The sequence below is a fragment of the Erpetoichthys calabaricus genome, chromosome 17, assembly GCF_900747795.2.
Source record: "Erpetoichthys calabaricus chromosome 17, fErpCal1.3, whole genome shotgun sequence".
Classification (NCBI taxonomy): domain Eukaryota; kingdom Metazoa; phylum Chordata; class Cladistia; order Polypteriformes; family Polypteridae; genus Erpetoichthys; species Erpetoichthys calabaricus.
In genome coordinates, this window is record NC_041410.2 from 3116080 (window position 1) to 3132215 (window position 16136).

The 16136-nt window shown below is 38.7% G+C and overlaps 1 protein-coding gene across 2 annotated transcripts in view; it reads left to right on the top strand.

Moving 5' to 3' along the window:
* Nucleotides 1-16136, top strand: part of LOC114668258 (upstream stimulatory factor 2-like) — a 72704-nt gene that overhangs the window by 41816 nt on the left and 14752 nt on the right. Inside the window, exons 4-5 of one of the 2 annotated variants that reach the window (XM_028823936.2) lie at nucleotides 4443-4565; nucleotides 9862-10015. In XM_028823936.2, coding sequence (XP_028679769.1) covers nucleotides 4443-4565; nucleotides 9862-10015 — 277 coding nt within the window. The remainder of the gene's footprint in view (nucleotides 1-4442; nucleotides 4566-9861; nucleotides 10016-16136) is intronic. The other variant, XM_028823937.2, reaches the window with a different exon arrangement.

Sequence of the window (16136 nt, forward strand, 5' to 3'; positions counted from 1 at the left end):
TAAGAAATTGCAACACAAATACTGACTTAATCAGTTTTAACGTGAAAAGGTGCCAACGAAAGAAAAGAAGAAGTGGGCCACTACAGAAAGAGCTGCTCAGGAATCAGCAAACACATCAACCTCTGAGCAAACAAATGCTAAATGTACAGAGAAAGAGTATGAAAACTATGAATGCTCAAGTCACGCGTATTCACTGCACGTTATCGTGCAGTGCGCCATTACTGGTATATATATAATAGAGAGAGAGAGATTTACTGTATATACCGTATTCAGTTTGTTTTAAGTGATGATCTATCTGCATTGCTTTGCATTTGGACGTCATGTGTAGGAGGCTCAGCCTGTGAAGTACAAAGCATTTGGACTCTCCATGCGTTGTCCAAAGTAGGACTGTGGGGAGAGGAGGCCTTTCCTGGGAGCAATGGGCACAAGACAGGGAACACACCTGACTGAAGTGCCACTCCATCACAGAATAGACTCCTAAAAACATAAACATTTATTCATTTTAGACCCATAAGTTCACTTGTTGTTTTGTAATGTGAGGGTAAAACAGATCATGCAGACAGACACGTGCGTATTTCACACAGGCAGTGGCCCTGCCACAAGCAACCACCATGACATCCTAAAGGACCATGTTAACAAATTTCCTGTGGGTGTCGTGGTCATGGTGACTCAGTGTGTAGAAGCACAGTGTGAATCTTAGAATTTTGAGCTGTGAGGCTGCAGTACTTGTCACTCTGTGTTTTCACGTTTGTGTGAATCTTCCCTGGTATTCCAGTTTTATCCCACATACTGAGAATGTGCATATTGAGTTGATTGAGCACTCACAAATTAATGAGTCAACCTGGATATGTACCTGAGATGGGCTGGTATCCCTATAAAGCCCCCACACCACCACCACCAGTCAGTGCTGCCAGAATTAGCTACTGCTTTCCTGTTATGATGAGATAATGTGGTTCACAAAAATTAATGGATGAATTGCTGGTAACGTCAGATAAATGTTCCATTAAGTCTTGCATAAAGCTATCTTTGATGAATCTAAACAGCAAGAGTAATTCATTGAAAAAAATGTTTCCCTGAAAAACACTTAAAAATAAATAAATAAATAAAAAAAAAAAGTTAATTTACTGTTTGTAGAAAGTTCTAAGCAGCATATGGCATCCAGAAAGTTTAATAAGAGCATTTATTCTTATAATTTGGCATAAATGACTTGTGCTGTACAGGACACTGGCAGTTTGTCAAAATGAAATCATATTACTGCATTACTTTTATGTTCATTTCTTGATCTCTTGTTCATCTAATCTTTGGTTTATAGATTTCCTTTAATAGCAAGAACTATAGTAAAAATGGTTTTCAGGACAACTAATTTAGAGAAAAGTCAAGCAGAATGACCCCCTTTATGGGCTAACTAAAAAGATTACAATATGCAAGCTTTCGAGGCAACTCAGGCCCCTTCTTCAGGCAAGATGGAATGCAGAAACTGGAGTTCCCTGTGTTTATATACACACTCTAGGACCAGAAACAACATTGGTAAATCTTTAAGTGAGAAATCTTAAGTGTAAAAAATTTATAGACTCCTTCAAGCTAGGGTTCATTTAACAAGAGAGAGAAGAACAATGTATGGTCAAGATCTTTGGATACGATAACTGTCCAACAAAGTCTTTTATAATTCTAGAGATCAGAGGGGGCCAGACGAGCTCTACAACAACTTGGCTCAGGTGAACAGCAAATTATTCTGATAACAGCATGGAAAACTGTGTCCAGACTGGTCAAAGTTATGTTTTCGCCCGTACTTGCTAGTTTATTCTGTGTAGTACAGTTTAAGACTAAACAAGTTATTAAAATGTGTCAGAAGTGAAGATGAGTATGTTGCTGCACTGGGCCAGTGTGTCTCGTAATACTTGAGCTTCAATACACATATACCCCCTTAATTTTACCTCTCCACCCAGCAGAAAAAAGCTACAGCTACAGAAAATCTTACTGACCTGGTAAACATTTTGCTGGAAATTCTAATATTCATATTTTTTAAAGGGATAATATCTGTACGTACTTTCAGTTTTAGTGAAACAGTCAAGTATGACATTTATAAATAGTATTCATCCACTATTATTACTTTCTCGTATACAAAGTATAGAGAAAATATTGTAATCGTCCAAAGATTCGATGTTGAGATTTTGATGAATCACGAAATTTTAGACCTCCCCAAGTCCAAAAATACAATTTTTGGAATGATGTCTGTGTGTGTGTATGTAAATGATAACTTGATAACTTGTGTTTATGTGTTTGTGTAAACATAACTTAAGTACACCTTCACTTCATTAGGTACAAAACATAAATTTCTATCAACTTTTGGGCTATTTCCATTAACTGGAAGTGTTGCTTTACCTTTTACTTGTGCAGATTACCAGCATTTTTACCAGGACAGCATTTTTACATTCTCGTATACAAAGTATAAGGAAAGCATTGTAATTGTTCAAAAAGTCGATGTTTTTGACCTCCCAGAGTCCAATTTACTTTCTCATAGGGAAAGTATTTTAAGCATCCAAAAATTAAATTTCGAGATTTTTATGATTTTCAACGTTTTAGAGTCCAAAAATACCATTTTTGGAATTATGTGTGTCTGCATGCACACGTGTGTGTGTGTGTGTGTGTGTGTGTGTGTGTAAACATGATAACTAGAATACACTTTCACTTCGGTCAACCAAATTTCGCATACAAGTATTAGGTAGAAAATGTAGATTTCTATCAACTTTTGGGCTATTTCCATTAACTGGAAGTGGTACTTTAGCTTGTACTCGTGCAAATTACCAGGACAGCATTTTAACTTTATCATATACTAAGTATAGGGTAAGTATTGTAATCATCCAAAAATTCAACCTCAAGATTTTGATGAATCTCGATGTTTTTGACCTCCCAGAGTCCAATTAACTTTCTTGTAGGGAAAATATTGTAATCATCCAAAAATTTGATTTCAAGATTTTGATGAATCTCAACGTTTTTGACCTCCCAGAGTCCGAAAATATAATTTTTGGAATTATGTCTGTGTTTGTGTGTAAACACGGTAACTTAAGTACGCTTTCACTTAGGTCAACCACATTTTACATACAAGTATTAGGTACAAAAACAGATTTCTATCAACTTTTGAGCTATTTCCGCCAACCGGAAGTGTTATTTTTTTATTCATGCAGCTGCAGAGTCTGATTTTTTTCAGCTTCACTTTTATAATAATTGTTCAATGTGTTATTAATTTGATTTGTTGTTGATGGTTTTTTAATGTCCATAATATAAAAAATATAATCATTGTCTTGCGGTTTACTCCTCAAATATCCATCCCCATATCTGAGTATATGAGAAATTCACGATTTTGATTTATGAGATAACCAAATAATTTTTTTAATTTTCCCCAATAACATTGCTTTTTATTCAAGATCACTGCAAATTTTCACAACCATGAAAACATTAAGATACTTGTAAAGCCATTTCTGACCCAGACTTAAATATCTTATGTAGAGAAAACATTAAGAGTATGAAGGTATCTGGATATTGAAGCTGCATGGTTACAGTTAATATTGAGCTATAATGGTAATATCATAATGTTTAATTGCTAAAAAGAGCTTCACTTGGTCCTTTATTTTTTAAGCAGCTGCCAAGCCTTGCCAGTTAAAAATCCCCCAAAGGCTTGTCTTCAACTGGAGTATGGGCTTATTACTTGATGGTTTTAATTTGACCCTACTAGAAATGGATTACTGCCAATTTCAAGTCAAAATATTTTTATATAGTGCTCTTTGCTGAGTGCAACAAGTTTACAGGTAAATATGATTAGAAACTAATAACAATAAGAATTGTTTACATTTATATAGTGCTTTTCTCACTACTCAAAGTACTTTTCACAGTGGATGATATGACAGCAGCCATTTTTGTACCACATATTAACTGTTTACAGAGACAATTAGCCACTTAGAAGTATGGAGTGATTAGGGAGCCAGAAGGACTAGGCCATTGTGGGCGATTTAGCCAGAACATCAGGATACACCCTACCCTTCACAAAGGATGCCCAGGGATCTTTATAAGACCACAGAGAGTGAGGACCTCGGTTTTATGTCTCATCGGAAGGATGGCGCCATTTTAATAGCATCACTGCACTGGGACATTGGGATCCACACACAGAACACAGGGTAAGCGCCCCCTGCTGGCCTCACCAACACCTCTTCCAGCAGCAAACCAAGCTTTTCCTGGTTGGTTTCCAAGTCCTGGCCAGGCCTGACCAGGCTTAGCTTCAGGTGGATGACCCCTTCTGAAGTGCATGTGGTATGGCTGCTACTCCAAATTACTACTGCTTTACCTTTAATCTTTGACCCCTTAAACCCCCCCCCCCCCCTTCTTTTTAGATTGACTGTTTTTCCTATTTTATTGTCCCCGATGTTTGAGTGTCTTTCTTTCTTTAGGTAACATACAGAGTGGTGCAGGTGACAGATGGACAGCTGGACGGCCAAACAGACGCTACTGGGGCAGTCAGCGTTGTTTCCACTGCAGCATTTACAGGGGGACAGCAGGCCGTTGCGCAGGTGGTAATGGACATTGTTTCTTAGCTCTTGAATTGTGTGCTTTATTTCCTTTAAAATGTAGATGTTGCATAATTAGTAAAATATAAAGAAAGTCCACTCTACCAATTCTGAAAGCTACTCGACAGCAAAATGAATGTTCTTTTAAATTACAAACATTTCTTTCAATCCCAAATTTCTCCAGTACAGGGCCACAAGCTGCTGGAGTCAAAACTGGTAAGGGAGGAAGCAGCCCTAAATGGGATTGCTTTCCTATCCTAGATCACACAGTGACAGTCTCTCTCACTGAGCCACAATTGCAAATCGGTCCTTTTGTGTGGACATTCGAGGACACTTGCATGGGTAACATAACATGCAGACTCTTCATACAAGACGTCACAGCCAGGAGTTGCACCGTGTTCCAAGTGTTGTGAGATGGTGGCAATTATCCACTGTGCCGCCCTTCCCATGAAAATGCAGCCATTGTTGTAAAAATTGGTTTGCCAGAAAATGTGTTAAAAAATAAATGTTATCCAAACATACGGTTCATTTAGTGTTGGTTTAAGAGTGTGTTGGTATCATTTTACTATAATGATGTAAATGGGTGAATGAGAGGCTGTTATAGTTGTGCTTGAAAGTTTGTGAACCCTTTAAAATTTTCTATATTTCTGCATAAATATGACCTAAAACATCATCAGATTTTCACTCAAGTCCTAAAAGTAGATAAAGAGAAACCAGTTAAACAAATGAGACAAAAATATTATACTTGGTCATTTATTTATTGAGCAAAATGATTGAATATTACATATTGGTGAGTGGCAAAAGTATGTGAACCTCTAGGATTAGCAGTTAGTTTGAAGGTGAAATTCGAGTCCGGTGTTTTCAGTCAATGGGATGACAATCAGGTGTGAGTGGGCACCCTCTGTTATTTAAAGAACAGGGATCTATTAAAGACTGCTCTTCACAACACATGTTTGTGGAAGTGTATCATGGCACGAACAAAGGAGATTTCTGAGGACCTCAGAAAAAGAGTTGTTGATGCTCATCAGGCTGGAAAAGGTTACAAAACCATCTCTAAAGAGTTTGGACTCCACCAATCCACAGTCAGACAGATTGTGTACAAATGGAGGAAATTGAAAACCATTGTTACCCTCCCCAGGAGTGGTCGACCAACAAAGATCACTCCAAGAGCAAGGCGTGTAATAGTCAGCGAGGTCACAAAGGACCCCAGGGTAACTTCTAAGCAACTGAAGGCCTCTCTCACATTGGCTAATGTTCACGTTCATGAGTCCACCATCAGGAGAACACTGAACAGCAATGGTGTGCATGGCAGGGTTGCAAGGAGAAAGCCACTGCTCTCCAAAAAAAAAAAACATTGCTGCTCGTCTGCAGTTTGCTAAAGATCACGTGGACAAACCAGAAGGCTATTGGAAGAATGTTTTGTGAACGGAGGAGACCAAAGTAGAACTTTTTGGTTTAAATGAAAAGTGTTCTGTTTGGAGAAAGGAAAACACTGCATTCCAGCATAAGAACCTTATCCCATCTGTGAAATGTGGTGGTAGTATCATGGTTTGGTCCTGTTTTGCTGCATCTGGGCCAGTACGGCTTGCCTTCATTGATGGAACAATGAATTCTGAATTATATCAGAGAATTCTAAAGGAAAATGTCCGGACATCTGTCCATGAACTGAATCTCAAGAGAAGGTGGGTCATGCAGCAAGACAATGACCCTAAGCACACAAGTCATTCTACCAAAGAATGGTTAAAGAAGAATAAAGTTGAATGTTTTGGAATGGCCAAGTCAAAGTCCTGACCTTAATCCAATCGAAATGTCGTGGAAGGACCTGAAGCAAGCAGTTAATGTGAATTTGTAATTGTTATTGTGATATTATTGTTATTGTAATTTGCAATTGTGAATTTCCCCTTGGGATTAATAAAGTATCTATCTATCTATCGATCGATCGATCGATCGTGAGGAAACCCACCAACATCCCAGAGTTGAAGCTGTTCTGTACGGAGTAATGGGCTCAGATTCCTCCAAGCCGGTGTGCAGGACTGATCAACAGTTACCGGAAACGTTTACTTGCAGTTATTGCTGCAAAGGGGGGTCACACCAGATACTGAAAGCAAAGGTTCACATACTTCTGCCACTCACAAATATGTAATATTCGATCATTTTCCTTTATAAATAAATGAGCAAGTATAATATTTTTGTCTCATTTGTTTAACTGGTTTCTCTTTATCTACTTTTAGGACTTGAGTGAAAATCTGATGATGTTTTAGGTCATATTTATGCAGAAATATAGAAAATTCTAAAGGGTTCACAAACTTTCAAGCACAACTGTACATACTATATATGTCAATAAGGACAGAACTGAAATGTAATAAATGTAAGTTAATTCTGTATATTTTTGTACTATTACTGACTGTCTTTTAAGTCTTAAAGAGTCATTTAGGTATGTAAACAATGTATTTTAGGTCAGATGCTAAATCTTTTATGCTTTCCAAGTTATTTCCAATGTTTTAAGATGAATGCAATGTTTTAAAAAAAAAAAAAGAAAGAAAATGAGATAAGCTGAACGGGACATTTATACTTGGCGGCTTTCTTCTTTGCCAAGCTTTGTTTAATGAGCGTTTGTTTATAATCGGGCTTTGTACGGTGTGATGCTGAACATGTGCACTTTTACTGTGGACAGTTTGTTTTTTCTCTGTCATGCATTTGATTTGCATTTCCCTTTTCATCATAATTAAACCTAGCAATTTTTATCAATACCGTGCTTCCCCGAAAATAAGACCGCGTCTTATATTAATTTTTGCTCCAAAAGATGCACTAGGGCTTATTTTCAGGGGATATTTTATTTATTCATGTACAACGATATACATTTATCCAAATACAGTCATCGTGTCATCTTCTTCTGGAATATCGTCATAACTCTCCACATTCAGACCCTGAATTTCTTGCTTACTCCAGCCGCTTTGCAGATTGATGTGCGCGCTTCGATGTTTGATGAATGGTTCGATGTGGTGAAGCAAAATGCCGACATACAAATGTATTTGTATTGCTTTGACATTCAAGCGTTGCATATTCCCCAAAGTAATGACACCACACATTTTAAAACTTCACAAAACCATCAGAATGTACGGTGGCATATTTGAGCCACAGAGAAAAAAAATAAGGACATAATGAAAATGTCTATTTTTTGAATAAATTGGAAATTTCGGCTTTAAACTCAAAATGTCCACTTTAACCTCGTAGTTTACTTTATCATTAAAGCAAACCGTCGTAAACGTCATCTTAAAACCCACCCAGTTGTTAATCGCTGGGGCTTCCTCCTGAATGGACAGCAGCAACAAGCAGCATTGCCACACAGAAAACATTACATTTATAATATTCCAGCTCTCTGCATATTTAGAATTCTTAGATTTATACTTGATATCACTTTCATGATGAAATACATTAAAAAAATGTGTGTTACATTTTACAGATAAATCGTTAACTTTGTTTAAATAATGAATACTGTTAATAGTTACATATATGGGGTGGCAGAGCGGTAGCACTGCTGTCTTGCAGGGAGTCACGTCACGTCCCTTGTGATCCCTGCCTGGAGTTTGCATGTTTTCCTGGTGAGTTTCCACAGTGGGCTCAGTTTTCCATCCAAAGACATGAAGGTCTGGGGATTTGGTGAAGCTACAATGACGCCAGTGTATCTGTGTGCTTGTGTTGACCTTGCGTTGAACTGATGCCCCGACCAGAAGTTTTGTTTCTGTCTTGCGCCAATGCTTGCTGGAATGGATGCATCCCTAAACTGATGGACTGGACGTAATCATTAAACATCCTTTTCAGAGATATTGTGGCAAGGTGTCCTCGGAATTTAATGGATGTTTCGGGCACTTTGTGTCACTTTGCTTTGCATGTTAGACACTTTCTACATGAGATTCCCCAATAGATGGATTGGAAAAGGTGTGGCCCATTTTCTTGGCCTCCACGTTTGCCAGATTTGACTCCGTTGGATTTCTTTTTAGGGGGAGATGTGAAAACGAATGTTTATTCAACCAAACCTCGATCTTTAGAAGACTTGCAAGCTAGGATAACTGATGTGATTGGTGGTATTACTACTACAGAATCGTATTACCCTTTGTATTAGTAATGATGGTGGACATGTTGAAAATTAACAAGAGCAATAAAAAATGGAAGTGTTTCTGGCTTGGATGAGATTGAGGCCTGGATGTCCAAGAACTTCCTCAAGCTGAACAGCACCAAAACTGAAGCTCTTTTAATTGGCATCCCCCATCAACTTTGTTCCTCTGTAAATTATATTTCCTTTTTTGACCGTACCATTACCCTCTCCCCTTCTGTTACAAATCTGGGTGTCAAGTTAGACTCCCATCTGTCATTTGATACACATGTCCATCACCTTTGTAAAATTGCATTCCTTCATCTCCGAAACATAGCCAAACTTTCCCTACCTCTCCCTCTGTGATGCTGAAAAGCTGGTTCATGCCTTTGTCTCATCCAGACTAGATTATTGTAATGCACACTCCTCATCGGGATACCCAACAAGAGCCTTCAAAAGCTCCAACAAATTCAAAATAGTGCTGCAGGAACCCAGATGAGGGTGCGGAAATATGAACACATCTCACCAATCCTTCGGCCACTTCATTGGCTCCCTATCCATCTCCATATCGAATACAAACTCTGTTTGTTTACTCACCAGTGTATCCATGGAAATGCTCCACAATATCTCAAGGAACTCCTTAAACTAAAATCCACTACAAGAAACCTCCATTTTGTAAATACCTACCGCCTTCGCCCCCCCAACCCCCCCGTGACCAAACTTCATACAATGGGTGACCGAGCCTTTGTGGCCGCTGCTCCACGGCTCTGGAATGTCCTACCAGAGAGCCTGAGAACACAGCAGATGGTAAAAAACCGCTAAAGACTTTTCAATTTAGGAAAGCTTATTAACAAGAATGCTATAATTATTGTTGTTTTATCTCTGTTTTTATCTTGCTTTGCCTTTGTTTAAACTTTTTATGTTGCACTTTGAGATTTACTGCTAATGTAAAGTGCCCTATACTTTAAATTAAATGTATTATTATTATTACTGTTATTTCTTTTCTAATCTTTTTTTTACAGATTCTTTCTATTACATATACTTACAAAGTTACAACTATTTTAAATTGCACATGGACTTTATGGACACCCTGTATTTTTGCCATACAAAAGGTTTTGCTTAACCTTGGTGTACTCTTAAGTCTGCACTCAGAAGTACTTGCCTCTCCATACTGTTTTAATTTGATTTTCAAATGTCTTCCTCTGACAGGCAGTGATTCAGAACCCTTTTAGTAATGGTGGCAGCCCTGCAACAGACAGTGGTGAGACAAGGTTTGCATACTTCCCTGCATCCACAGTCGGTGATGGCACAGCCACTGCAGTTTCGGTGCAGACTGCAGACCAAACGTTGGCACAGGCTGGAGGTATGGCTCTCATGAGGAGTACAATTATTTAAGAAATGCATTTTGACAAATAACTTTATGTGTTAAGTTCTTAAATACTTTTTTCCTAAAAATTATTAGGTTACATGGTTAAAATATAATTTTGATGGCACTGTCTTCTTCTTCTTTTGGCTGCTCCCATTAGGGTTGCCACAGCAGATCCTCTTCTTCCATATCTTCCTGTCCTTGTCATCTTGCTCTGTCATACTCATCACCTGCATGTCCCCTCTCACCACATCCATAAACCTTCTCTTAGGCCTTCCTCATCTACTCTTGCCTGACAGCTCATATGGAATGAAAATGGAAATTTGGAAAAAATGGAATGAAATTTGAGCTGCCTTCAATCATTTTTTGTCATCAACAGATGAGACACACAGCACCGGGACTGTTGTTTATGTAAATATTTAACCCCAAATGACATGCAAGGCAGTTTTATCACTCTAAGAGATGTTCAAAAAAAATTTGCTAAAATGTCTAGTATAGACAGAATAAAATACAAAAAGACAGTTCTAGACAAATTGCTGTGGAATAGGACATACATACATCCTGTCAACATCATTTTGAAATTCACTCTCATGAAGTTGCTCATTCATTCATATTCCGAAGCTGTTCATCCAGTACATCTCAGGGAGACCAGATTTATCATTGAAGCGTCCTGTGCAAGTTAGAACTACAAGACGCCCAGTTCCAAACTGTTCATCATCTTTACCTTACCCAGCATGGGTGGTGGATCTAAATCTGCCTAGCCAATGCCCATTGAATTTTTATTAATATTTTTGGCAGTACTTTCCAGTTTAAACCTTTGGACTGCTTATATCAAACTATTTCCCTGGTATATTTGTTCTTAATTTTTTTTTTTTTTTTTTTTTTTTACACTTACCAAACCGTGGAGTGGTGGCTCTGAGGTTAAGGATCTGTGCTGGCAACTGGAAGGTTGCTGGTTCAAATCCCATTACTGCCAGAAGGGATCCTGCTCCATTGGCCCCTTGAGCAAGGCCCTTAACCTGAAAATTGAATCCATTGGAGTGGCTTACCGTTTTTTTTTTTTTTTTTTTGACCTCCAAAAAAATACATTTCTCTTTGGGGATCAAAATCAAAAATAATCAAACTTACTTCCTACTAGATGTGTCACTCTTGTTTCCATTACCTGAGCTGAAAAAAAAGGCTGTTTGCCTTGGGGACAGTGGCTTCTAAATTTGATTCTTCCTTCCCAATGGAAGTCCCCAGATTTGCTTGTTTTTATGGTTTTAATGGAAAACTAATGAGCCTTCTTCATCTAGAACTAGCTGTTTCAGGGTAATTGTTGTATGAGCTTTTTATATATGTGTATGTATGTGTGTGTGTATGTGTGTATATATATAATATATATGGGCAATTTTTTTTTTTTTATTTCGTTCTTTCATGACAGTCACTGTAACACTCTTCTTAACAAAGCAAGCACAAATGCAGCCGAAATAAATCTAATGTGACAAAGTGGATTTCTGCATCATCCAAATCCAGGATAAAATTAGAATAAAATAGTAGGCACCAGTAATGGCTTACTGCATGATATTGTGCAGTGAATACACTTGACTTGACATTCCTAGTTTTCATCCTCTTTCTCTGTACGTTTATCATTCGTTTGCTCAGAGGTTGATGTGCTTACTGCTTCCTGAGCAGCTCTTATTCTCTCCACCCTAGCGGCCCTCTTCTTTCGTCTGCATCTTTTCACGTTAAAACTGATTAAGTCAGTGTTTGTGTTGCCATTACTTAGTACGTTTTCCTTAATTTTTCAATCTGCCTGAAGAATGATTTAAGATATTAAGATGTAGGGGAAGTGACGACAAAGGTGGTAGGGATGAGAACGGCACACGTATGCATGTGCCTCACGGCTGGTTGCTACCGAGAGCTGATTCTACAATAAAAATAATTTTAAAAAAGAGGAAAAACCTTGGAGGTCAATCATCACCCTGAAAGTGGATAGTAGATGCCACATAGTATATATGTATCAAATTTCAGGTCAAATGGTTTGCAAGCTACAAGTGATTTAGAATCCTGGACAGACAAACAGCCACGGTAGCGTATTATATATATATATGCTATATTATGCTGGATGGTCTTGTACACCAAAACATAGTTGCACAAAGTTCAGGAAGCAAATAAAATGTTAAGACAACTATCTTCCAGTACAGACCTATTATCACACTACTTTCATTTCCCTGTTGTTTTTTCACCCTGCTTTGTTTCCTCCTTATTTTAGATGAGCTCTTGCCACTCCTGTCATTCCTACTCTGAACTCACTTGACAGAGTCAAGGAGGTGAGTTTTAAAGCTCAACCTGGCAGTACTTCTGGCATACCAGGAGCATAGTCTGGAAGCACTCGCAGGTCAGCTGTATCCCCTGACAAACAGGAATGCGCAATCCCAAGAGCTCTGTCAGGCAACCAAACCGGAGCACCCAGAGAAAGGTTTTGCTGCCCTGTGGCTGGTGGAAATACCACCTTTTGTCCTTTGATTATGTTTGTCCCCCATCTGGCAAAGTTTCCCATTAACCACACCAGTCAAATCTCCATAGTTGCTCTAAGTCTTGTTACAACCATATAGTGTCTTCCCATTATTTATTTATTATTTTAGGGGCGTCAGCTAGGCTTGTAAGGGTGGCATTGAGCATTTTTAATCATTGACTAATGGTTACCATAACTTTGCTGAAATTCTTATTGATAAATCAAGTTTACTCTTCTTTGTCTTTTTGAAAAACTAATAAACATCTGATCACAAAAAGAATAACATGCAGGTCAGGAATGGATCCTGGATGGAACTCCTGTCATACTGCAGGACACGTTCACATTTACTTCTATGATGCATGGATTTAGGAAGACACCAGGTGACCTGGAGAACACTCACTCGGGAATAGCAGGATTGGTTTCACCTGCACACAGAGTGGGATGGTTTTCACGCCCAGGGCAATGGAGATGTGATGCAGCAAAGCTAAATGTCATTTTATTTGCCATTAGCAGTAATGTTGTCAAGAATTCTTCACGTTGCCACTCCACAGTGCGATGATTAAACAAGAATGTGTTAAAATGGCAGTGGGTAGCGCTGCTGCCTCGCAGTTGGGAGACCTGGGGACCCGGGTTCGCTTCCCGGGTCCTCCCTGCGTGGAGTTTGCATGTTCTCCCCGTGTCTGCGTGGGTTTCCTCCGGGCGCTCCGGTTTCCTCCCACAGTCCAAAGACATGCAGGTTAGGTGGATTGGCGATTCTAAATTGGCCCTAGTGTGTGCTTGGTGTGTGGGTGTGCTTGTGTGTGTCCTGCGGTGGGTTGGCACCCTGCCCGGGATTGGTTCCTGCCTTGTGCCCTGTGTTGGCTGGGATTGGCTCCAGCAGACCCCCGTGACCCTGTGTTCGGATTCAGCGGGTTGGAAAATGGATGGATGGTTTCATTGTATTTAATACCGTTTGCACGCCCAGTTCGTGTCTGCGCGAGTTTTCCCCCTCCTGTACAAAAACATGCAGGTGAGGTTAACTAGTAATCTAAATTGAACATTTCAATCAGCTAGCCAGCTCATTTGAAACTGAGCCGATTATGGTGGAGGCCCGTGTGGTTCAACGCAGCGAAGAATCGCACGGCTGCGTTTAATACTTCTCTATTGTGAACTTCGAAAGCTTCACCGTCTCATGGAATAACGGTGGATTAAACGGGTGCCTTTTCCACTCATCCCTTATAACCAACGTTGAGTTTCTTTTTATACTTTCCAGCGAGGACGTCCTCATCAATTTGTTGTAAAGTTGCATGTTCCCTTTTCCTAGCGCGATAATAGCGGCAATCGGGAAAAGCGCCTCGTTCGTTAAAACCATTAAACACATTTGTTTATTTGTTAACCTGCATAACTGGATAAAGTATTCGAAATATGTGTTTTTGGTATTTCGCCATTTATTAAAAGCTGCGTTAAGAAAACTGATCATACCACTCGTGACGATCGCCCCAGTGCCATGTAGTGCTCCGTCTGTGGGCGGGATCCGAAAGTATGCGCGGGACTTGCGTCACGTGACAGGACCGGCGCCAAGCATGTCAAAGTGGGACCCGCGTCATGACTGTCGGAGATGCCACATCGAGTGGCAAAGTAACGTCCGCTTGGCAGACTGGCTAAAGCCAACAATCGGGCGCTCGTACAGATGCCATATTTGTTGTATGGCAGACATGTAAAATCACGTCAATGAGACTGTAATCTGTTCCAAATCGAGGACGCGCTTGTTTATTCGGGCACAGGAATGGACAGCCACGTAAATCGTCAAGCTAGTAATGTATACAAGAAGATTCCTCAGTGGGGCTTTAAAACGGACGAATCTTTCATCTCAACTGTATGGGTTTTCTTTGAGGGAATGCGGTTGACACAGGTTAGGAACTTTTTGTTAGTTAATTGCCAGTCTTTTAGATTAATTCCGTTTGTATTCTTTCGTATTTTTAATAAACATGAACGCGGAAGTGATCAGGAGAAGCGCTTCCCTGTACTTATTATTTATTGGTGTAAGTCTGAGAGTTTTATTATTATTATTTTTTTGATTAATTGATTACTGTCCATTGCCTTCATTATGAAGGATGAATGGGTTAGCAGGAAATGCTGCTAAAAGTGCAGGGACATACTGAAGACACACGACATGATACGTAACTGTCCTAATAATTTCATTTTTTATTAAGTTGTAAGTTGTTTTATTGTTGCAAGGCAATCACCTGAATTAACTCACAGTGGCAAAATGGTGATGACAACGATACTCGGAACTGTCGGCAATAAGTTAACTCTTTTTGTTTCAGTGAGTGATGGATGCACCCTTAAAAATATCACAAAATCCTGTTTGACTAGCCATAATGATTAATGTAAAGCAAAGGTTAAGAACAAGTGTTTGTAATTAATGCTGTGTAGTGATGGTTTACCAAAAAAAATATTTCCAGTGATAATTAGATGGAGCTTGCAAAGCAAAAATGTAAAATGAATATTGATAGATTTGAAAACTTACCAATATAAGCTGGCTCTTTTTATTGTATTGAACAACAGCCATGGACAAACTCGACCTTTTCATCATCATGACAGGTCAGGCATGGTGATCTTGTGATATTTGAGGTAAAACAAAGATTTAAATCAGTGTGGCATAGTGATTAAAAGCTTTGGACTTGGGATCTCAAACCCTGAGGTTGTGGGTTCAAATCCCATTAGTGACACTGTTGACCATGAGTAAGTCACTTCATCTGCCTGTGCGTCAATTTGAATAAGAGACAAAAATGTAAGCAATTGTATCTGTCAAATGTTGTCAGATGTCTTGGATAAAGGTGTCCACTAAGTAATAATAATGTAATATATCGTACTTTAGATAAATGTTAATAATCCCATGGGGAAATTCAGATGCAAATTCAAGAATAAAAATAAGTTTTAAAATATCCAGTGATGATTCCATGGGCTTCTCAACATAAAATGAACGTTTTATATATTAAAATAAAATTAGTAATGTGGCCAATATTCTGGCTGTTTTTGTTTTAACAAATAATACAGCTATTTGAAGGCTTGCCATTTTCATCATCTTTGTGAAGCAAACATGATGTGTGACATTTAAGGTAAAACAAAGATTAAAAAACAAGCATTCTTAATTTTGTATATTATCTCAAAATGTAAAATGAATGTTTGAAAAATCATAAATATGATCAGCAGGCTGCCTGTTTCATTTTTAACAAATACTACATTGATAGACTTACCTTTTTAATCATCACGGGGTGTTTAATCAAATTATAGAAAAAAAAAAAACTAAATCCATTAAGTAGTTCTCTCGTGAAAAGCAGACAGACATACAGACAGATGTTGGATATTTTATTTATATCTATCTATCCGTCTGTCTGTATAATACACTACCGTGGCTGTCTGTTTGTCTGTCCAGGATTGTAAATCACCTGTAGCTCACAAACCATTTCACCTGTTGACCTGAAATTTGGTACACATATACTACATGACCTCTACTGTCTGTTTTCAGGGTGAAGATTTTTATTACTCTTTTTTTATTTTTATATTATTTTATTTTATTGTAGAATCAACTCTTGGCACCGGGCAACAGGGTGGCCGTGTGGGGCATGTGTACAGGCA